This window comes from Ammodytes marinus (assembly GCF_949987685.1).
Source record: "Ammodytes marinus genome assembly, chromosome: 21".
Classification (NCBI taxonomy): domain Eukaryota; kingdom Metazoa; phylum Chordata; class Actinopteri; order Uranoscopiformes; family Ammodytidae; genus Ammodytes; species Ammodytes marinus.
This window is the reverse complement of record NC_137225.1, coordinates 13,182,996-13,206,381: the sequence shown is the minus strand read 5'-3', so window position 1 is coordinate 13,206,381 and position 23,386 is coordinate 13,182,996. Positions and strand designations below refer to the sequence as shown.

General features: G+C 40.3%; 1 protein-coding gene across 2 annotated transcripts in view; it reads right to left on the bottom strand.

The window, feature by feature from the left end:
* Positions 1-23,386, bottom strand: part of col11a1a (collagen, type XI, alpha 1a) — a 75,701-nt gene that overhangs the window by 42,286 nt on the left and 10,029 nt on the right. For both annotated transcript variants that reach the window (XM_080050176.1, XM_080050177.1), the window contains exons 5-19: positions 17,845-17,970; positions 13,184-13,276; positions 11,886-11,984; positions 9,683-9,961; positions 8,830-8,895; positions 8,580-8,621; positions 8,401-8,463; positions 6,872-6,946; positions 6,640-6,723; positions 4,421-4,477; positions 3,030-3,083; positions 2,858-2,911; positions 1,738-1,791; positions 1,093-1,146; positions 8-61 (exon numbers count right to left, since the gene is read on the bottom strand). In XM_080050176.1, the coding sequence (XP_079906302.1) occupies positions 8-61; positions 1,093-1,146; positions 1,738-1,791; positions 2,858-2,911; positions 3,030-3,083; positions 4,421-4,477; positions 6,640-6,723; positions 6,872-6,946; positions 8,401-8,463; positions 8,580-8,621; positions 8,830-8,895; positions 9,683-9,961; positions 11,886-11,984; positions 13,184-13,276; positions 17,845-17,970 (1,254 nt within the window). The remainder of the gene's footprint in view (positions 1-7; positions 62-1,092; positions 1,147-1,737; positions 1,792-2,857; positions 2,912-3,029; positions 3,084-4,420; positions 4,478-6,639; positions 6,724-6,871; positions 6,947-8,400; positions 8,464-8,579; positions 8,622-8,829; positions 8,896-9,682; positions 9,962-11,885; positions 11,985-13,183; positions 13,277-17,844; positions 17,971-23,386) is intronic.

Here is a 23,386-nt window from a genome sequence, read left to right as displayed (position 1 = left end):
AACTTACTCTCTGTCCATCCTCTCCAGTGGATCCAGAGGGTCCCATTGGCCCTATTTCACCCTGAGACAGAAGGAGAGAAAGAAAACCAATGAGATGGGAGAAGAGCAAGAGAGACAGATTTGGTTTCATTCATAAATTCATTATTTAATTTTCCTTAAAATTTTCAATCTTGGTTCCAAAAATGTTGAACCAACCACCTTTATGTTTGTTACATGTGTGCTTTTTCTTTCAGCTTGTTTTCATATGCATTTTCACACTGGACACATGTTGCATGCTTGTGCCTTTTATGGCAATGTTATTTTGAAAGCTCTTTTATTATTCAGTATCCCATGCTGAGCACATTTCAATCACACAGTTCTACTGATGTGTTGTTGGTTACTTATTTATTCCTATATATGTACCGGTCAGTTGTTGTTTGTTATATTATGAGTGTGTCTCCCTAAGCTGAAAAGGAACATCTAAACTTACACTTTTAGACTAGAAATGTAAAGGCTCATCTGACTCGAGGAGTCTGCAATGGTGCAACACTGTCTGTAAATATCCCCATATCTGTCTGACTAATGCAGCTAAATTAGTGGAATGAATTGAGTTAGAATTTCTTTTAATTTTTTCCCTTGTGACTTTGCTGTTTTTTTACTGTTTTTCACAGTTTTTTGTATCACATTAAAGATCTTAATATTCCAAACTTGACCAGTAACTGCAGCCAAGTATATGTATTTCCTGGTCAACTTTTTGGGAACTAAAATACTCCCAAAACTGTAAACCATGGTAACAAGAAAGAAAACAAATTCCCATTAACTAAGGGATTTAGTTACCATGCCAGTTCTGTGACTTATCACATGAATAAACAGTCTTTTGCTCACAAGCTTAAACACATCTACAGGAAATATTGCTCAGGCAGAACAATACTCTGCTGTTCATGAGGAATCAAATTCTGCTTTATTATAACGCTCAACGAACAATCTTGTCACCATGGTCAACTTCAATACTAAAAAAATTGAAAAGCTGTTTCTAGGAACATTAAAAAATTATTATTTTTGAAATGGGATTTTGGCAAACTGAAATTGTGTCAACAACCATTTTGCACTCACCCTGTGTCCTTTTTCACCAGGCAGTCCGGGGAGTCCGTCAAAGCCTCTGTCACCCTTTATAGAAACACAGCATAGGATGTCACCAGACAATACAACATCACCCCGAAACTAAGGCATCATCATGGGCTGTATAATACTCATAGGGACAGATCCACAAAGAATGGATTGTGCGTGCTAATAGCGCCATCATTTGAGGAGAAATAGCACCAGCAATCTTCCCCTTTATAGCACCATATCCACAAATGATTTTGCACTAATTATATGCCAAAGCTAACACGCCAACAAAGTTTGGGTGCAATTGGCCCTCCTTTTGCGTCTAAGTTAGTAACCAGATCTCTTTCCATGCAGCACCATTTAAGGTGGCACCGTGCATTTTTACGCAACGTGCCACAGATGACAGAGAGGGAACAAGAAGAAAGAGAAAAATTGCACTCTGTCTGCTTGACAGTGTGCGTTCATTTCCCTCTTTGTGAGTGCTTTGTGAATCAGATGCTATTTTTTTCTCTCATTTGCAAAGGTTTATCAGCCACAAAAGCAACACAATCCTTTTAGTGGATTTGGCCCATAGTATTGCTTTATAAAAACAATACACTCATTTTAAGTTGGTCACATGAACATGAAAGGTTGTGTAATAGCATATGGTACCTTGGAGCCGGACTCTCCGGGCATTCCACGGCCCCCGTCAGCTCCAGGACGTCCCTAAGACACAGCAGCAGAGACATTAGACATATAGATAAAGACTTACATATTAGTAGTAGCAAGTTATCATGATGCCTTTTAGGGGAAAAAACTCAACAGTTTTAGAACATTTCTAAGATACTAAGATTAAATTAATTATTATAAATTACTATTATTCTCTCATGTTGCAAATTAATCTGCAATACGGTTTATAAAAGTGCACTTTTTTGGGACATGTGTCTTTATTTAAATAGTGACATTTTGATGCAACTGCTGGGCTCTGCAGGTTTATTTGTTGAGCCAAAGTAATATGGTATTAGCTGTTACCAGAGCAACAATCACTCTACCTGGGTTCCAGGTGTTTGGTTGGATTGTGTAAAGTCTTGGCAGTGATAAGAAGAATTAAATATATATTTGAAAAAAAAAATTAGCAAACAACTGAGTGACAGTTTTATGTTAGCCTAGAGATCCAGACCCACTTCGAGAACGACTTAAATTTGCCAGCGGTAGGTCTGGATTTCCAGGCTAATTTTAAGTTGCAAAAATGTTCATATAATCCTATTTTGGGAAATATTACCTCTTGTCCATGGTTCCTTTATTAGTTTTACATTGAAGGACTGTTTGAAGGGATATAGAATGGAATGCAATATATCCAATTCAGAAGTAAATGAGTAGTTTACATACAGTATTAAAGGTCATAGAAGCTTTTCTTTTACAAAAAAATCCGCTAATGACCCCGTGAAATCAAACTTGCATTACTTATTTGCCTATAGCTGGTTTGAATTTATTAGTAACCAATTGGGTCAACACATTTGGCCCTGTACAGTGACACCATGACACTAATTGGGTCCCACATCTATAGTCAGTTTTTCCCATTTTGGCATTTTCAGACAGATTAACTGGCCTGCCATTGATCCGAGGATTGGACGCAGCGCAGGCTTTAAAACACATATCAAGCAATTGTTTGTTGAACTGAAAATAAGCCTCTCAGCGTTTGAGCAAACAACCGCACAACAAGTAATAGAGAGGCATGTGAGCACACACACTCACACACACACACACGGTTCGGGTCATTGAGTTCACTCACCCTCTTGCCAGCTTTGCCAGATTGTCCTGAAGACCCCTGGATGCCACGGGGACCCTGTATGGACACATGAGGAACACTTAGTGACCAACTAGACTAGTAATCTTGGGTATGAGCTTCAGTTACTGGTGAGGGGGATTTTGAAGCATTATTCAGATCATCACTTCTTACTCACCTGAGGACCAGGGTCTCCACCGTCACCTTTCAGCCCAGAGCTACCATGTAGACCCTGAAGAGAGAGAACACAGACCAAATATAAAAAGCTTGAATTGAAACTATAGCTCATTCGGTTTGTTACAGGACAGAGGCATAACACAATACTATAAAGTAAACAGCAGATGGCGATGTTTAGCTAAATATTGACATTCTTTTTGTGTGTTCAAGTTCAGAATAATGAATCCACACATTACATGTATTACGGACACACAAACTACCTGGTAATCAAGTCAAAGACAGTAACATCTTTCTACTTCTTATACATTCTATCATTCCACTGTGATTCTTTTTCTTAAAAGTTGGAATATGCAACTGGCATGAATAAACATTGCTATTTATTAAGATGGTAAAGGTTTGTTTTTACCATCAGCTTAAAACGTACACGACATTATCCTGACACTTCTAAATATCTGATGCCTAACATGAAATGATATGCAGGCACAGTAACACAGCTGGGTGCAGTTTGTCATATTCTTGAATGTAAAAATCTAATCTTAAATTGTTGGTCTAGTAGTCTGAGATTGAGGGGCATATACTGAAATCTGACGACATCTGCAGAATGAGGATTGAAAGCTGCTGCAATTACAAACAGATATTGTATAAACACATAACATATCTTGAATGTCTGAAAAGCTGGGTTTTTAAGACATGCTATCAATCGAGGGGAGAAACATTTTGGACAGTCACATTTGGAGGAGATAAAAAGTCCTTATCTCATCCACGGTTTTCTGTATCTACTTATTGTCATATCATTTCAGATCAGTATGCTTGGCCTTTAGCCTGAGAAAAGCAGATTTAACAGAGGGTAATTCTTTGTGTCTTTTGCTGGGCCTTTTCCTGCAGATAAATAGTGGATCATGTATCAACAAGCCCAAGAGAAAGAAGGAAAAGGGTGGGGGGGCAACAAGCATGAGATTTTCTTGGCAGCTGGTAGCACCTTTAGGACAGGCAGTGTGGCTACTGAATCACCAAGCACTGAGGCAACAACTTTTTAGTCTTCTGGTTTCAGTGTAATCTAATAAAAAAATGCCCAACAAATAATAAATAAACCAAACACGTACAGAGATACTTTTAAGTAGACAAAGCAAAACTTATAGCAGTAAAGATCAACTAATCGGAAGGGTGGGATTCCTAAAAAAGCAAAAGGATATATGGTCAAGTTTTGAGTGACTGTAACTTTAGAGTCATAATATTGACCTGAATGTATATCATGTATGCATATGACTACTTTAATTATCATATGTACGATAGGTTGAATAATGAACAAGCGTTGGAAAAGTTATTTTGCTAAAAAATATTAAAAAGAGAGGAACAACCACAAACACAAAAACAACAGAAAACGAGACTCACCACTGGCCCTGATCTTCCCGTCAAACCCATTGGCCCTGGAGGGCCCCGCATGGCCAGCTACAGGGCACACACAAGAACAAGGTCAAACTCCACTCAGTATTTTTTTTTTTTACAGCTCTATTTTGACAAATAAAATGTAAATACTATTAAACATATGTATATCATGTGTTTATATTATGTATATACTAGTGGTGGGCCGTTATCGGCGTTAACGTGCTTCGTTAACGCAAGACTCTTATCGGCGATAAAAAAAAATATCGCCGTTAATCTCTTATTCCACCTCCTGTTCGGCTCAGGGAGCCAGTCATTTGTACAGTTCAGCTTAGACTCGGCCGTAATGCTGCTGCACACGCACACACACACACACACGCACACACACACGCACACACACACACACACACACAGACACACACGCTGCATGTCAGAGACGAGGGGCGAAGATTCTCTCACACACCCGCCGCTCTCTCTCTCTCCATCACTTGCCCACACAATCGGGTATTGGAACGCAGGGTGGGTGTGTGTGGCCACCGGTCGCCACGTGACTATAAGTTTCCAAGTTTTAAACACTTCTATCTCTTCAACGTCAACGTCACCGTACCCGAATCCTAAATATCCCCATAGCAGACGCTATATTTCATCGGGGGGAAAACTTTGTTTTGCGCCACAGTTCGACTCGGCCGTAATGCTGCTGCACACACACACACAGACACAGACACAGGCACACACACACGCTGCATGGCAGAGACGAGGGGCGCTACCAAAAAGACGAGAGGAGCGGTTGGAGCAGTTGGAGAGTTTAGAGACACATGCGCGCACATTTATTTACATAAAATCGCAATCGCAGTCACTTGTGCAGTTATGTAAAATGTTTCACTAAGGAAAATGACAGAAAAAGTAACGCACAGTGACTTTGATGAGTAACTTCAATCTGATTACTGGTTTGGAGATAGTAACGCGTTAGATTAGGCTACTCGTTACTGAAAAAAGAGGTCCGATGCCGGTAACGCGTTACTAAGTAACATCTTGTTGAACATTATTTATTTTCATCACCAATTATCATAGTAGAACAGCTTCCTCAAGCAGTTTGTGATGCATGTTGGAAACAGGAGATGAGCCCCTGGTCTGATGCGCCACCTGGCTTGAGAAACACGTTCTCAAAGACTTACTTTGAGTCATTATTTAGGAGCACACACATATTATGAATGAATTCAAATGAGACATTTTAATCTAGATTAATCTAGATTAATTCCAAAATTAATCTAGATTAATCTAGATTAAAAAAATTAATCTATGCCCACCTCTAGTATATACATATGTGTGTTTGTACTAGTGTACTATTTATTATTTTCGTCCAATGTCATGCTTTAATTCTTTACACAACATCTGGTTTGTTAAATGCTATACGTTATCTATTTTTATGTAATGTTGTTTCTTCTTGCCTGTTTACATTCCATGCTGAAATTTGTTGTGTTTTGTTTTAGCTTTTATATCTTGGATTTAAATAAATTTAGGTGGTCATCTTTTTATGGTAAGTATTGTGAGTATACTGTAGCAATCCAATGTATATCTGCAATCACTTTAACTAAAGTTTGCATGGCAAGTTCGGTGCATGACTAGCTCCTTCTTGCAATGCATACTGTCTAAAATCCTTTACAGCAAAGCATAGAAGACACTAATTTATCATTTCAACCATTTCATAATAATGTATACTGTATGATTCTTTTTTCAATGCTGTACACATTCTTCATACTTCCCTCATTGCGTTCTTATTGTGGTGACTTTACATAAGAACAGAAATCTAGGAGATTTATTTCCTAATTTTTGTTAAACTGTGGTCACTGACTAATAATGCAATTAATGTGGGCTATCATGACTAATCTAACAGGACCCCCTTATCCTTCTCCCCATTGAAACAAATTCATTTTCTACACCTGTTGGTTCACATACACAGGTCAAAAGTCCCAGAGTATTTTTAACAGTCTCCGCTGACTATCCATCTGTTCAAAGTGGCCTTTTTATGTGGTTACTCTTCAGCCCGCTCGGCATGTCTCCTTTTAGCCTTGCAAGGACAACAAAATACAGTGATCCCTCTTCCCCTTCCCACCAAAATACTGTCTCCTTCCTCCTTCCCCTCTTTTCTCCCTACAGCTGTGTAGGGAGCAGGGTGGGGGTGGGGCTGTGGCTTCCCACTGGCTTATTTAATGTCCTTTAGGTCTTACTCTGGCCTGGGAGAGGATGGCCTGGGCTTGAGCTTCTTGGGCTGAAACCACTGGACCCTTCTCACCATCCCCACCGAAACGGAACTGTTAAACACACACAAAGAAACATTAAACAGGGCTGCTCATTCTGTTTGTCACCTTTATTCAGTTACCTATAAATGAGTTTGGTCATGGCAACATATGATAAAAGGTGTCTGGTATGTATTTCTGGTGTGTTATTCTGAGCACTTACTGGCAGCATCAGCATGGTACCAGGAGGCCCTGCCATACCATCAGCACCAGGCAGGCCAGCTCGACCAGGTAGACCCTGCAATACACATGAGACATGACCAGACCTTAAGATAAGTTTAACTATAGCATGTGTAGGAATACATAAACAATTTAAAAAAGGAAAGCGGGATGATAGAGATTTGGATTTCCTCTTCCTCCAGTGGCTCCTCTGTGACCCTGCTTGTATGTACGTAATGTACATATGTTATCATATCTATATAGCTTATTTAAGAAGAATGAGGTTTAAACGCCTTACTGCCTGCCTCTCTCTGTTGGCTTTGTCACATGTCCACCACGTGCACTTATTGCTGTTTTCAGGTAATTACATTTATATCCGGGTTGAATTTGAAGAATGTATGATAGAATAGATGAATATAACTGAAAATCATTATTGAAAACCGCAAGAATACACAACACAATGTATAAAAAAATATACAAACATATGTGTCCATATGCTGTGATATTGCTTTAAAAAAAGTTGTTACACTGTTACCAGTGGCAGTAATACAGAAGGAAACACAAACATAACACACACTTTTATATACACACACCACAGACAAGAAGACATACAGATGGAACAGAATATACTGGACGTGTGCTGTTCATCAGTTGATCAACATGTGCTCCTCCTCGTCCAGCGCACACAGACTAAGCCAGTCCACCTGTAAACCGCGCCGTTTTAATCAGTTAATGGAACGGGCCGGGTTCTCGCAGGCTCGGGTTGGGTCTTGCTGGATTGTTTGGGCCCGATCTAAGCTCTACTGCACAAGTTTACGTTTGTGTGTGCAGGTTTATTGTATGTATGTGGGACAGAGAGAGTTTAAATATCAAAGCATAAGTTGTGAAAACCAAGGGGAAAACACAGGGCAAATGTCAATACTCATCGTCATATTTTTAAGAGTTTAACGATAATACTTGACCTGTTGCACCTCACTCACATGTCATACATTTACAGTCACGTGCACGGAAATGCTGTCAGACAGTTTGGTGAGTTCAATAATCTATTAAATGTAGTGCTACTTTCTTCTGTCAGACCACGTTAGAATAGCAGCAGACTGTATCATGATGCGTAAATACTACACTTCCTGTCATTAGTGTGGATGGGGTTCATACCAGCAATGATCTGCTCCAGAGTTCACTTGCAAGCGGCCTGAGACCACTTCCTTCAAGCGGTGTTTTTAGTGCGCACCAGAGTCTCGGACTGCGTTCAAACCAACTCAACTTAACCTCACCAAGGGCTTAAACGCTCCAGGGTTCGTTTCAACCGTACTAAACAAAGTTGATGTGAACACGCCCTTAGTAGGCCGATACTTGTTTTACCCGGTATAATCAAATGTCCCAAAACCTGTCTATTTAGGGATCTGAGAAATAGCTGCATCATCATCTAAACAACGGATTACATTTTGTAACAAACACTAACACATATAATATTTACAGTACACACATACAGTATAAACTGTGGCTGCTTTCGGGACATATATGACAACTCACCCTGTCACCAGAATCTCCAGCGGTGCCTGGGGGGCCTAGTAGGCCTGAGGGACCTGGAAGACCCTAAACAGACAAAGCCAAGTCAGCAAACTACCAGCAGGCAATCTCATTCAATCCTGACAGCAATGGTGTAGAATTCTACCCAAGTTAGACTTATTCCATTTGAACAATATACTCACAGATGGGCCGGGGGGGCCTGGTGGTCCTTCAATCAGCATACCCTTTAAAAAACAAACATATTGTTTAATACCACAAACACTGTCCTGTGCAACAGCCGTATGACAGTAATGTTTAGGATGAGTCAACACATTTTTGGGAGTATCCTGTTGCAATTTTTGTAATTGACAGCTCACTCTGTAAACACCATTATTTAAACTAAAAGGACATGCTCATATGCCATTAGTACAGCATTGACTTGATGGGCCTTACAGGTTCAATGACAGCAGGCTCGCCCTTTTCTCCCTTCTCGCCAAAGGCTCCTGCAGCACCAGCAACCTGTAGTTACAAAGCAAGCACAGAGGTGGCATTCTTCACACAGCAGCTATAATCCACAGTCGAATGGATAGTAATGATGAGCAACGATGACTGAGGAGGCAATTCAGCCAGTGAAAATAAGAGTTAGTGCTTGAAGAAATTCTACATAATCTATTTATGTACTGTATACTCAGAAATTGAATCAGATAACACAAAGTAAGATGACACCATGGAACAAAACAGGCAAAATGTTAGTTGTGATGAGAAAGAATGGACTTCTATCTGCTTGAAATGGAGCAATGCTGTCATCGCATTGCCATTGCGCAGTGTGCCTAATGGTGACTAAATACAACATTGCTTAACACCAACTGGTTACTATTGTCATGCAAATCCCCCGAAAATAGTTGACATTTAAATATATATATATATATAAAGCCAGAGCAACAATAATAGATACATACACTGTTTAGTGAGACAAAAATTGAAGAAAGTAGAGAAGAATGCATTGTGAAAAATTTACAGTATGGCTGAGTGTGATGCACTAAATAGAAAAGTAATCAGTACACCCTTTGTAAGAAAAAACTGTTGCATGCATTGTCCCTACCACAGATGTCAATAATTAAATCACCAATCAGGCACCAGGTAGACAGCAGCAAGACTCCACACTCAACATGTCAATGACACATTTCCAAGCAACTAGAAAGGCGTGCACTGGAAGAAAGAGTGACTCCATAACAGTCGGGGGGTCCCTAACGTGTGCTGTACATGCTCACACCCCACAGTCGCCCAGTCAGGGTGTGCTACTTACGGTGCTCTCAGAAACGTCGGTTTCCGCAGCAACCCCAGGCCCCACCTCCTCATGGTGGGTTGCCTTGGGTTTGGATGGGGCCGTGCCATACTCATCATATGCCCCGTATTCATACAACCTGTTGTCAACCACGCCCAAGTCATACTCCTTTAGGTCATAATCCTTAAAGTCGTATGCTTCGTCACCAGTGCCCAAGTTGTCCACTGTTCCTGGGACATTCTCTGGAGCCGTGACAGGGGCCTCAGTGAAATATGCACCAACAACATCCTCCTCGACAGCCTTTCAGGTGTTACACCGGCAACGAGGGGAGGGGGGGGGGAGCAATGGTGAGCAACCAAGAAAATAGGAATGTTAGTTAAGCATTGAGGCAAATAGTTCACTTATAGATGTTATTAAAGCAGACTGAAAATGAATTCAGCAGTATTTGCAGAAAACATATATTAAATAAAGCAATGGTAACACCTTATTTAGTCTATGTATACAATTTTATGTTATCTTGTAGAAATTCAGAAAATAACAATAACTGGGCTGCAAGTGTTGTGTGGTTGTTATTTGAATATGTCTTAGCGGTCATTGGGGACATACAAGTTAAACTATGTTTACTACTGATTAAGTATCTTCAATAACAATCCTAGAAAACCAGTGTTAAACTATTCCAAGATGGATATGTTACACAGTAGACACAGTAGTGCACTGTCCGTTACAGTGTACCTCAGCTTAGCAGATAGAAATAGTATAATACTTAGGAATAAATAAAGTGTTACCATGATGACTAAACAAAATCAATATCTACACTGATGATCAAACGTTTGTTAACTATAAATGTCAAGACAGACTTTATCTCAGCTTTCCTTTTCGACTTTTCATATACAACCATTTAAATATACTTAACAAGACGATAAAGAAAGGCTGAAATGGATGTCTGAAATGACACAAGTAGTGATGTGCATGGAAATCCATTTAATCATCAGATTGCTGTGGCTATGCAGATATACAGAGTGCATCAAAATGCATACACCATTTTTTGGTCAACAAATCAATGTTTTGGTAGAATGAGTTTTGATTGATAACCTTCAATTTAGACGGAACAGGAAAACCAAGTTTACCCTGGTGCACTCTGTATTTGGTAGAAACTCTACAGCCACAATCACAGAGCACATTTCATTTCATTTCAAACTGTGATCACTGGGGATTTAGCTTTGGGGAGCAACAAAATGGATGCAATTACACAGTTATTATTGGCAGAACTCCATCTTGGCAAATTAAGAAAAGAACTGCCTGTATAATCACATCCACTTTGTCAAAACGCTGCAGTAGACACATTCATAGCTGGCTGTGAGGAGATTTTCGCCTTTTTGATCATAGTTCTTTTGGGGGTAATTAGCAGAACTAGTGATCAAAAGCAAGCTCATAATGGGATGGACAGGGCATGTATTGTTAGACATATAATCTTTGGAATCATTCACTGTGGTATTGGCTGGGAGAGCTTATGTCATCGTACACTTCTTTTAATCCTTGGCAAGGCTGCAAATAATGTCAACTCTCTACTCTTTGTGTGGGTAATAAAAGCAGAAAAGCCAGCGTGAAGCAAGAATTTTGATCAAACAGCTCTGTCCCTATAGTTTAGAAAACATGTGTTTGGCTGTTGGTAAAGGAGCAGATGTTATTAACTAAAAGTCTGAGTGGTTTCTTTAAGAGGGAGGACCCCATGTTTACAGAACTAATACCCTTTTCCAATCCGAATATAAAGATACAGTCAAGTATACAGTATAATTGCTAAATCATGATTTCTTATCTAGACAGCCTATAATGTCTTAAAGTTTTCAATTCAAAGCTGTTTGTATGTGCCATACATGTTTGAACAACAACTAGGTACAATGTGTTCACATGCTGTGAGGGAACAAGATCTGCAGCCTTATCCAACAATGTATGACATGACATAAAGATATACGTCCACAGAAATAACTTCCACAATGTCCACTTCTTTCTTGGCGATCAATGTGGTTTTCATTTTAAGAACTTCCCCTGTCCATCCGTTTGGCAACACACCAAAATCTAATTAGGTCAAAAGACACATCTATTCATTTGAATGACTGTGTCTTTGTCATTTCATACCAGGTACTTCCTTGGGTAAAATCATCCTGGCTCACATTTACCAAAACAATGGTTTTAAAAAGTAGATGAGAATGAAGATAAAAATTACCTCATCGGGTCCACTCGTGGCAAAGGGAGACTGAGTTTGAGTACCATCTACTGTTCCGTAGTAAATGTCTGTATTGTAATCTCCTTCTACATTGTTTGGCTGAGTCATGTTGAAAAAAGGAAAGAAATATAAAGCGAAGGGTTAACACGAACGCTCAAACCTGGGGTTATTTGCTAGGGGTCCTTTCAAGCTGACTACAGACTCTGCTACTTCTACACAGAAGAGGTTAGGGAGCTCTAAGTCTTCCATCATAGATTTTCCCTTTAAGGCAGGAAAATCTTGATGGGATTTGGTCTGTTCTTTACATGAACCTTTACCCTAAAATTGCCTCTGGGTCGCGCTGGCGCTGTGGCCTGGTAGCCAGGCATCTGTCGCTTCTTCTTAGCGGCAAACTTTTTAGCTGGTGATTTTTTGGCAGCCAAGAAGTTTAAGGGCCTGGCCTTAGTTTTACTGAGGGACTTTCTGGTCCTCTTCTTTTTCATGGAGACACTACGTTTCTTTCTCTGGAAGAGGGGGCGGCGACAAAGAACACCAAGAAAAACATGGAACATTCAAAAGTGGAAATGACTTTAAGGCACAATCCACGCCTGTTGTACAGTGTCTTCTCCAACCCAAGTGTCAGACCTAATGTGCTGGACTTTCCAGTAGCGGCCCATGTACAGTAGTTGGTGGACATGCTGTTCCAAAATGTTGACCATGGACACCAACTACGAGGGCAGTTATTAGAATGCTGACCATGTTAACGCTACTTGTAGTTTATGTGACAGTTGGGTATAAAGGGTGTTGTACAACAATCGAGGAGTGGGCCTTTCATGTGACACACAGGATCATTTTGGGGCATAATGTAAGTATCCATCAGGGACAGATACAAAAACAAAACAGGGATTTGCCACTCAGCAACTCTTGAGAGCTATTGCAGTTATCAAATAGCCACAGTGATTAAATTGTTTTGCTGCAGTTTCCAAAATACAAATAAAAATGTTGCTGATATCCCATATTGTATATAAATAATTTAAAAGACATGCTTGGAATACAAAAAAAACACTCAAAGGAGATAGTATTTTCCTGGTAGGAGTAGGCAGCTTTATAAAAACAGACACAAGGAGGACTGACACACTGAGTATGTTTACATGCACAGCAGGCATAATCAGATTATTGCTCTGTCTTTGCTGGTGTATTGGTGTGCACGTAAACATACCACTGAGAAAACAAACAACACACAAGACAAACTGAAGGACTGACAAAAAGAGACATTACGAGTTCACATATTTTTCTTTTCTTTTCCTTTTTTCAATTACCTGTGGTTCAGAATACTCATCGGTTGGAACGAAGTCTGTGGCTCCCTCAGAGTAATCATAGAACTGAGAGTAATCTAAATCATCAGTAGTGTACTAGAGAGGTTGAGAGAGAGGCAGGCAGAGAGAGAGATACATAGAGAGAGAGAATTATAGCGAGAGAGAGGGAGAGAGAGAGAGAGAGGTCTTAGTGTTAGCATTAGCATCGAGGATGCAAAGTGCTTTTACAGCAAGATGATGATACATATAGTACATATCATCCTGAGCATGCTACATGTTCAAAACGTTGAAGCCAAATAATTTCACAGAATTATTTTTGACAAAAAAATATTAGAATATATAATTGTGGTTAAAATAGGCTAAAGAAAAATATTGAAATAAGCATTGCATGTGCTGGAAAACTGTTACATTCATTAGCGCTGAAAAATGGTTAGAGGTTGAATAATATGAGTGCATTAATATTATTAATATATACATATCATCATATCAGAAGCTAAAGTCTCATGGTGCAATAACTTATTATGTATAGTTTATGACATATATATGACGATTGAGGTGTAATAATCATCATTACCTTATGTAATCCAAACAAGTTTTAATAATTATATAACAGTAGATAAAAAGTTGAAACGTGCTGAAACTAGCTGTGTGGGTGTACAAACATGTAAGCAGATGGCTCATAAAACAACAGGGGATCTTTGGAGACAAACACACCAGCCTCATTTCAGGGATAGCGTAATGGAATTTTCTCACTGGCATGTAAATTATACACTTCAGACTTTCTAAGTTCAATTAGATTAAAAGTGCATCCTCTCTCGGTTATGTATTTCTACAGCAACTACTTATCAGAAAAGGCCAATGTGAAACTGTACAATATAATAATATTCAGATGAAGTGCAGTGAGAAACCTGACTTCTAGTCATAAAAGTTGATCACTTCAGGCTGAAACTTGCTGGTGAAGTCTTAACATGATATTCTTTACTGATTAATAACTATGGGTTATGTCATTTTGCAGCATGTGTATTTCCAATGATCAAATGAATGAAACATTGATGGATATCTGGGGTTTAGCTGACTCTGACATAGGCTCAGGTTCCACAATCTAAGTTAATAGATGGCCCGTGAGCCTCATAATCAACTTGAAGATACATGAACAAACATGAAAGAAGGGTTGACTTGTTGCACTGAAGTCTGATGCATATTTCAGAGTGAGTAGTTAGCTAACACATCTATGGACTGGCATCATAGACGTCGATTACGGGGGGGATGGGGGGTACATGTACCCCCCACTTTTCGTCAAGACTCATTTTGTCCCCCCCACTTTTTAAGCCGGACATGGAGTGCGTCCAGCCGTATTAAAACACAGCGTCAAGGTCTCTCTCTCTCACACACACACACACACACACACACACACACACACACACACACACACACACACACACTAGTTTGCACACCAGAGAAAACATGCTCCGAAGTCTCCGCTAGTTTGCACACCAGAGAAGACTGATGCATTTCAATCAGCAGCAGAGAGACAATGGCGAGTGACTTTAAGTGTCCCGTTGTGAAGTGTAAACTGTAGGGATTACCATCCTCTATGCCCACTAATGACTGTTAATGTAGCGGACACTAACAGCAGCTGACGATGTTGTTTACAGTGACGTGCGGTCAGGGTAGGCGCCGTGTGCAAAAAAATAAAATAAAATATTTGTTTTATTTAATAAACTTATATTTGTATTATTACTGTTACTGTTAATTATTTCGATCTTTACATGTAATCCGCGATTACTTTAAAAAAGTGTAGACGTTTTGATTCGAAACGTGGCAGTTAGTAAGTTATGCCAAAAAAATATTGTGCCTTTGCTGTTTCCCATTCATTGTGTACGGCAAAGAATCAGTGCCTTTGCGCCTATTCATTGTGGACGGCAAGGGGGGAAAAAGTTTTCGCGCATGCGCACTTGATTCTGTATTATTTAACATGTACGCAAATAAGCATAATTCTTTGTGCCTTTTTTACGTAAATGGTATGCCACATAAGCCTTTACATTACATATCATTCATGGACCAATTAAAATCGAGATATTACTAGACATTTACGCAGCTTAGGCCAACGTCATTACGTTGGCTATGCTCATTCACGTCGCATTACCCCCGCGGATTTTTAAGTCAACATTGCAGCTGCCGTGCCCGCAGATATTTCAGACTGGAGGAATTTTAACAAATTGGAGTATAATTTAAAAAGGAACAGAATGAATAGCAAGAGAAAGGCCTGCGCCAGCCTTGGACGGTGTACAGCAGCAACAGGGACAAACAATGTTCGAGCATTTCAAACGGACAGGTAGCCTACATGAACGGAAGGATGCTAGCTAGCTGTGCTGTCAGTCAGACTGTCACTGGATTACTATCGTCTTGCTTATTTCTACAGCCAGGGAGTCAGATTGGTGAGTCAGAAACTTTTTTGGGGCTTATTTAATAATAAAGTTGGATGAATTGATACCGAGTGCAATCCATTCTGCATTTTATATTCAATTGAGCAGTTGTGTTTTCATTGTTACTGACGGACAAACCTAAGCTCTGCAATGTGATGGTAAATGGTTACATTCTGATGCTGGACAGGTCCATGGGGCATATGCTACTGGTACTTTATCTATTAAGATAACGTTTATGGAGTGGAGTTGCCATCAGTTATGCTGTAGTCCTACATAATGATGAATGCTGTCTTTTATTTTTAAGTTGAATAGAAGTAGTACCGGTAGTTTGAATCGGCGAAGGTTTGACTTGTTGCCTTACGTTTTTTCGGCCCTCGGTGTGAGGGACGGGTCCGTTAAGTCGATGGATGCGATGTTTAATCATTTAGACCAAACTACAGTAGGCTACGGGCAAACCTGAAGTCACCGTCGTGACATTTCATATACGTCCCGTCTGTGTGTGTGTGTGAGTGAGTGAGTGAGTGAGTGAGTGAGTGAGTGAGTGAGAGAGAGAAAGAAAGAAAGGGAGGAACTTATTTGAAATCGGCCGTGCGTGCCTGTTTGTTGTTTATTGTTTTTGATTTAACAATATATAGGTTTAGAGAAATCTGGCTTTCAGAACTCAGTGCCTACCCACTCACTGACCTCACCGCACATCACTGGTTGTTTATCAAGAAGTAATTGAAGCTGATCATGGCTATGCTACTAGCTAGGTTGCCATGGAGACCGAGGCGGAGTAATATTGTTGTGCGACAGTCCAGCCGTGCTTCGGCTCGATGTGCTCAGTCGGAACTACCTTCCCAAGCTCCTTTTGTTTACGTCATGTTTGGTTGGGCTACGGGGAGCAGCTAGTGGCTCATATGTCCGCTGCTTTTTGAAAATGCTTTTTTCATCAAATGTGTCAGACATCAGTGTTTTGTATACATTGTATTCATTAGTGAGCGGGTATGCCGTCTTTCAGAACCGTTCATTACCTGCACTAAAGAGAAAAAAAGATGTTTCCTCATTGTCCCCCTCACTTTTGAAAATGCACTCCAGAATGCCTGTTTGTCCCCCCCACTTGTTTAGCCAAATCGACGTCCATGACTGGCATAGAGATGCACTAATTCCATACATGTCCTTGGCAGCTGCATGGCCTTGTTTCCAACTCTTAATCAAAGGAATAAGAGTTTTATAAGTAAGCAGTTGGGGTTAAAACACGTTAATATTGTTCTGCATCTTTTGTTTGGAAAAGACAACTGAGAGATAGAGAAAAAGATCAGAGAGATAGAGAAGGTAGCCCAAGCGGCTAACACTGTAGAAACCGGGCTAGTTAAACTCCTTCGCATTTACACTATTATCAGTGAATAAACCAAGCCAATATGTCTACTCTTTAAATGGTAAAACATATACATAAAAAATCACAGGTCAGACTGCGGCACTGCATCCGTGGGGTAAGGGTTTCAAGTAAGACGCACATCAACAACATCATCAGCAGGTATTTTACCTTCAACAGCTGATGAATGACACCTGACATGACATCACTGACTGAGGTTTGGCCAGATGTGCACCATGCAACGTTGATCTATGATTTGAGTCTAGTAATCCAAGTGTTGCAATATACAGTATTTTTACCTGTATGATAGTGTTATTTTGACAGATCATATTTTAGGGAGTTATTTGGTTGCGTTGGATGTATTGATTTAATATTAAAGTGAATAAATATAAACAAGCGCAACATTTGATCAATTAAATTCATATAAATGTACTTGTCCGTGTAATTGTCTTGACAGTGACCGCGTAGGCAGCCAGGCTGATCTACTGATGTTAACATTGAAGTCTGCACTTACAATACATTATCTGTTTTTGTAATTCTCCTTATTTAAAGTACCATACACCTTTCCCAAAGTCTAAAACCTGCTTAGCAACACCCTGAAGAGGATCCGTGGAACACATTAAAGACCTAGGTAAAATCCTTGCCAAAGGCGGAACAAATGTCAATCTCCAAACTGAGACTAAATAAGGGCAATACATATTTATCATGTTTGACTAAAGGCTGAAAACTGTGGTGTCTTTGAATGTCTGTTGAAATGGATATAAGCAATAAATAGTAAACAGGTTAAAGTGAAGCTCTTAAATTCCTCCTCTGAGAAAACTGAATAGAATCAGGACCCCTATTGGTTCTTTGTCTATCTCCCCCACCCTCCCTGTTTGGCTGACCTCTTCCTCTGGCTCCTGGGCCTGCAGCGATTGGCTGTGTGGAGTGTGACAGTCGGGGCTGTAGTGTTCACAGTAGTCATATGCGGCTTTGGGATCAGCCACGATCAGAAGCTGCTGGATGTCACCCTGTAGAACACAGAAAAACAAACTGGAGTCAGTTCACCATCTTCACACAGGAAGGACATTAACACACATGTAATCTTCCTTGAAAGTTTAAACAAAAAAAACAGTTGAGATTTGAAATCAAATCACATTTTTGAACTTGATAAATGTCCAAAAGTTGATGAAACCAGATCACTAGAAATAGACAACTAAAGACGATAAAGCGACAAGAGGGTCATGTCTCATCTTGCTCACACACTCACACATCGTGGGTGAAGGGGCACAAGTGTACATCTTAAATTGCAGATGTGATAGTTTGGGTCCCATACACTTATTGAGTCTGGCAGAGTAAATCCCACTGTTGTATGATTAAACAGCTTTACACACAGCCCACATAGTACACACACACACACGGCACAGGGGGGAAACAAAGTTCAGACACTAAGAAAATTATTATTATCAGTGCCAGGGATCACCTCAGGAAATCAAATAAACACGTATCATCTGGTCACAAGTATCACTTGGCATGGCCGCCAACAACAACAGCAATAGCCAGTACAGGATATGAGGATATAATAAGTAAAATCATTTTTGTATTATTGTTATGTTTATTCATACAACTGTAAAATATTTTTTTACAAACAGATTTGGTAAATCCTTTGGTGAAACTTTGTTTTAAGCAAAAAGCCAAAAATGTAATTTAGAAAAGAAAATGTCCGCAAAATCATGCATAGGTCGGACTGCATCTCTGTCAACAGACTTAGCCAAAACTGGTGTACTGTCTACTATTTTGATCATAAAACACAAATACACAATAGTGTGGTCTGAAAACTATTAAAACTACAATGTTTTCTCTGTGGTTGGGACAGGACACCACTGTGCTTGACACCAGTCCAGCATTGTCTCGTCTTGTTATCAGTGCTATAGCCAAAGCACACAGCTCGCTGCAAGATAGCAAACACATTGGTGAAAGCATCTGGAGTCTGTAAATGCTTGAACCGAGTTCCTGGAGACTGGTGTTTGAGCCTTTATATACATTGCAAAGACAGCTGGGGGGAGGTGTGTGTGTGTGTGTGTGTGTGTGTGTGTGGGGGGGGGGGGGGTCCACGGAATGGATGAAGGGGCATGTCTTTGGTTTTGTTTGGCAGCCAAGCACACAGAGATGCCTTAGCCCAGAGGTAAAATCCTGCTGCACGACACTATACGTTGAAAAGCAGAATAGGCAATTGGCAGTGAAACACGAGAGAAGTGAAGCAGGCTGCAACTTGTCAAGAGAATGTGTGCATGTGTGTATCCTCCCTGTGGTAGATCTATGGATCCCTACCATGTACCTCAGCATAAACATTCATGTGCTAAGGCTTGTCCCTTGGGAAAACAAGCAGTGTTCTTTGAAACTTTCTCTGGGTAACCATCCATCAACACTGCACAGCTTCAGTTTGACAGTCAAAAGAATCCTCCAGTGGGTGGAATTCTTCTTAAGTTTTTTTTTTTTTCTCACTGGTTAAAACATCTCGAACAAACTGCACCCCAAACTTGTAACAGGTCAACAAGCACCACCTTCTGCCCTACAGTAAAGCTTTTTGGCCCATTCCTCAAACTATCAAGTATCCACATGTATCTCCTATTTGATCTTAGTTGACCTAATCTGTTATGACAAATGCAGCCTTCTGCTTAAGTGGGCTAGGCTCACTACTTCTGCATATACCAAGTTATAATAGAGCAGGTGTTGCGTTTGAAGGCTACAATACTTGTTAATGCAGTGTAACCAGGGAAACATCTCACTTCCGTTGTCTGAAACATCAGCTGGGACACATTTTCTGTTGAAATGCACAATATGTATGCACTTTCCAAAAGCCTACAAAATAATTGTCACGTTAAGATTAAGCAACCAGCATATAAGGGCGTTATGAGTTAGATGAAAGGAGAATCATCCCACTCTCATGTGTGTATGGTAATTCGAAGCTACAGCCAGCAGCTAATTAGCTTAGACTAGCATTAAGACTGAAAAACTGGAGAGAACAGCTAGCCTTTGGTCTGTCGAAAGGTAACAAATTACATCTCCCAGCATCTGAAAAGCTCCCAAACAACATGTTGGTTATACCTGGCGGGTTAATCCGTACAATTAATGACTCCAGCATTATAGCCAGATATGAGATAGAGATATGAGACATTCTCATCCATACCACTCTTTAAGTGGCATCCTTAAGTTTTGGGTTCACATTGAAATAACATTTCAGGTTGTAAAAATGTGAGCCAGATGATTTTAGTCCTCGATGTACTGTTGTAAAAAGTATGCACCACTAATGATGACAGATATATTATAGATCAATGCAAACTTTTATTATACTGACTTGAGAAGACAACATGCATGAGACAGCAGTACACCTAGGTGACCACTCTGGAAAGGCTTGAGGTGCGTGTGTCTGTGTGCATGTGTGTTTGGGAAGGCTCGACGGAGGAAGAGAGATCAAGCCTTGCCCTGAGTCAAGTTGACATGTATTACCTCATGTGTCACCCTAAGACCAACAGTGAATGCTTGAACCCTGCCTAGAGTCAGCTCTAATTAGTCCATGTCTGATAGCCACCCGTCTGCACACAAACAGACTGTGGAGACATGGTGTTCCACCCACAGACCAGATCAGCACAACTGGGGAAGCTTTGACTTGTTTCGTGGGAGGACATGAGCAACATGACAGACACATTTAATAATGAATGCATACTGCCATCCAATCACAGTTTAAGGTTTAAGGTACTATTTACAGTAGTGTTTATAGTAATAATAATCTCTTTTTTTTTCAATAGCCTGTCTTTTCAGTAGGATATAACAACGCAGACTTGACACCTTTCAAGCCAACTTACCAAACTAAAACAAGGCAAAGGAGAAACTGATGTCAACTCATGAAGGGAACAGCCAGAGAGACTCATAGACAGACAGAGAGGGACTTAAAGACAGCAGCTGGGATGGTCCAATATGTTTTGTGCTAGTGAAACACCTGGGGAGAGTTATGCAGAGGCTCTGGGCCTGTCTTCCATTGTGGACTGCTGAGATAAAAGCCCCTGGCAACTTGGAGCAAAGCCAGAGCTCTAAAATATGCCCCTCCTGGCTACAGCATAGCACCGTACAGAACAGAAACAGGCCTACAAGGTTGTATGCTAATGGCTGTGTGTGAGCAACAGATGACACTTTTGCTATCTGGGTGTTCACCTGAAGTGGAGCTTATGAAGTATTTTAATGCATCACTAACAAGAGCTGATATGACTGGTGTAATGCATCACGTCTTAATCTGAAATATGAGAACTGAATTATTGTATTCTGTATTTACAAAAAAACTTCTTATTGTGTTCAACACAACTAAAGTATACCAATTAATAGAGCCATCGGGTGAATTTTTAGCCATTACTTTATTTTTATCCTTTTTCTATTTATACAGTTAAATCCCATTGAGACCGGAGACTCTTCTTCAAGCGAGACCTGTTCCCATGTTACCATTCACACAAACATTCATCCACCGATAGCAGGCTAACTATCGGAAGCAATTTAGGGTTCAATGTCTTGCTGAGGGACACTTTGACATGTGGCAAGGAGATTCAACCACAACCTTGTGGTTGAGGGTCAACCGCCCTACCCACTTCGCCACAGCCGCCCCAATTCTGGGGTGACATTGGCTTAAACTGCTCTGAGACGCAGGCCAGAGAGGGACAGAGAAATGGCATAGAAAAAAAACCCATCATGGTATTTGGTTAAAGTACAGAGCTCATGGCACATTTTCTTCTAAGAGCACTATCCACCTTGCCCTAATCCTGACCACAAGACACCATTGGATATAAATACATGTGGGAGGGGTCAAAGGTTACAGCAGTGCACAGTAAAAGTGTTTGATTCCTACAGAGAAGCTGCATAAAGACAACCTGCATGTTTTGAATGGTTAGACTGCAGCAGAGTTTCGTTTTGCTCTTTTGTCTTTTCTCTACTTAAATCAAACTGCATGTTGTAATTACAGAGTGAGTGCAGGGCATCACTGACCAAATCAAAACACAAGTATTAGTCATCACCATTGGTCCTTTGAGATACCTTTGCCCAGTGCAACATGTAATTAGACAGCCACATACAACAATTAGTCCCTCCATCAAAGTCAGGTGAGTAAGAGGAAACCAAGAAACCAATAGAATACAAAAAGTGTTTCTATATCGGACAGGTTGAGGTAAACTCTACAAAACAAGACATAACAAGATGGTGACAGTTGAGAGCTGTATGAAACCTTATGTCATATAGCATCTCAAATGAGCAAAATAGAATCAGAAGGTCCTCCTCGATTCTTCTTATTTTATTATAAGCTAACAGACATGCTTACAAAACCAATATGTTTTTTTAAGACAAGAAACCATTTCTGGTTATACTGGTGGTTTGGCAGTAGCACATAAAACACCTCAGCCCTATCTAGTCCTTAACGTGAGCAACACTGAGCTCTGCAGAGTGTTTGCTACCCAGAAATGGAGAGAAAATGGAGGTATGTATGTGAGGGTGTTTGAGTAAGACAGGTAATGTCAGCCAGGCATGAATAGACAGTCTCATGGCCTTGGCACGGTAGGGGAGCCTGAAGGTGGGGAGGGTGGAGAGGGAGGAGGAGGTGGTGAGCAGACTAGAATATGCAGGGGGGGGGGGTGAGGAAATGAGGAAGGCCTGACGGGGCAATGAAAGACTTCCATTCATCTGAACCAGATCCCTTTGCGACGGTGGTCGCCTCCAACCTGGGGCAGGTACGGAATGAATAGACGTTTATGAAAAATGCGGGTCAGCTTATGAAAACAAATGTCAGAATTTAATCGAGGGAGCAAATATGTTATTATTATTGAATGTATCAGTGTTTAGTGGTTAGAAAGGGGAATAAAAACTGAAAATAAAAAGTCACTGCCAAGACGGTTGTGCTAGTCTGTATATTTCTTACATTTTTCTTAAACATAAGTTATATTGTTTTCGAAGGAAATAAAGTGACAAAATAAAGTGACAAATTAAAATGTCAGGAAGACGTCTGACAGAGAATCTGCTAAGGTGCAACATGTCTTGTGTACATCTTTCAGCTAAAGTAATTTAACCAATTAATTTATGATCTTCCTCCGCCTGTATATCCCAGCATGCATCGGGTCCTTTGGCTCTCTGAGGAGAGCAGGGGCAGAGAACAGACAGGAGATCTGTTCCAGAAAACCCACAGAAACGACCCTGTTGTGACTGACTTATGGCTTCTATTTTCAGCCCTTCCACTGGCCAACCTCTGACTGGACATACTGTTTCATACAAATGCTGACTTCAGTGAGCATTCATAAATGTAATCAAAACTGACGGAAGATATGGAAGCAAAAAAAAACTTTTTCGAGTAGTATGATCCAGTAATGTCAAATCAAATCAAGTCAAATCAAATTAGTTTTATTTACAGTTTATAGC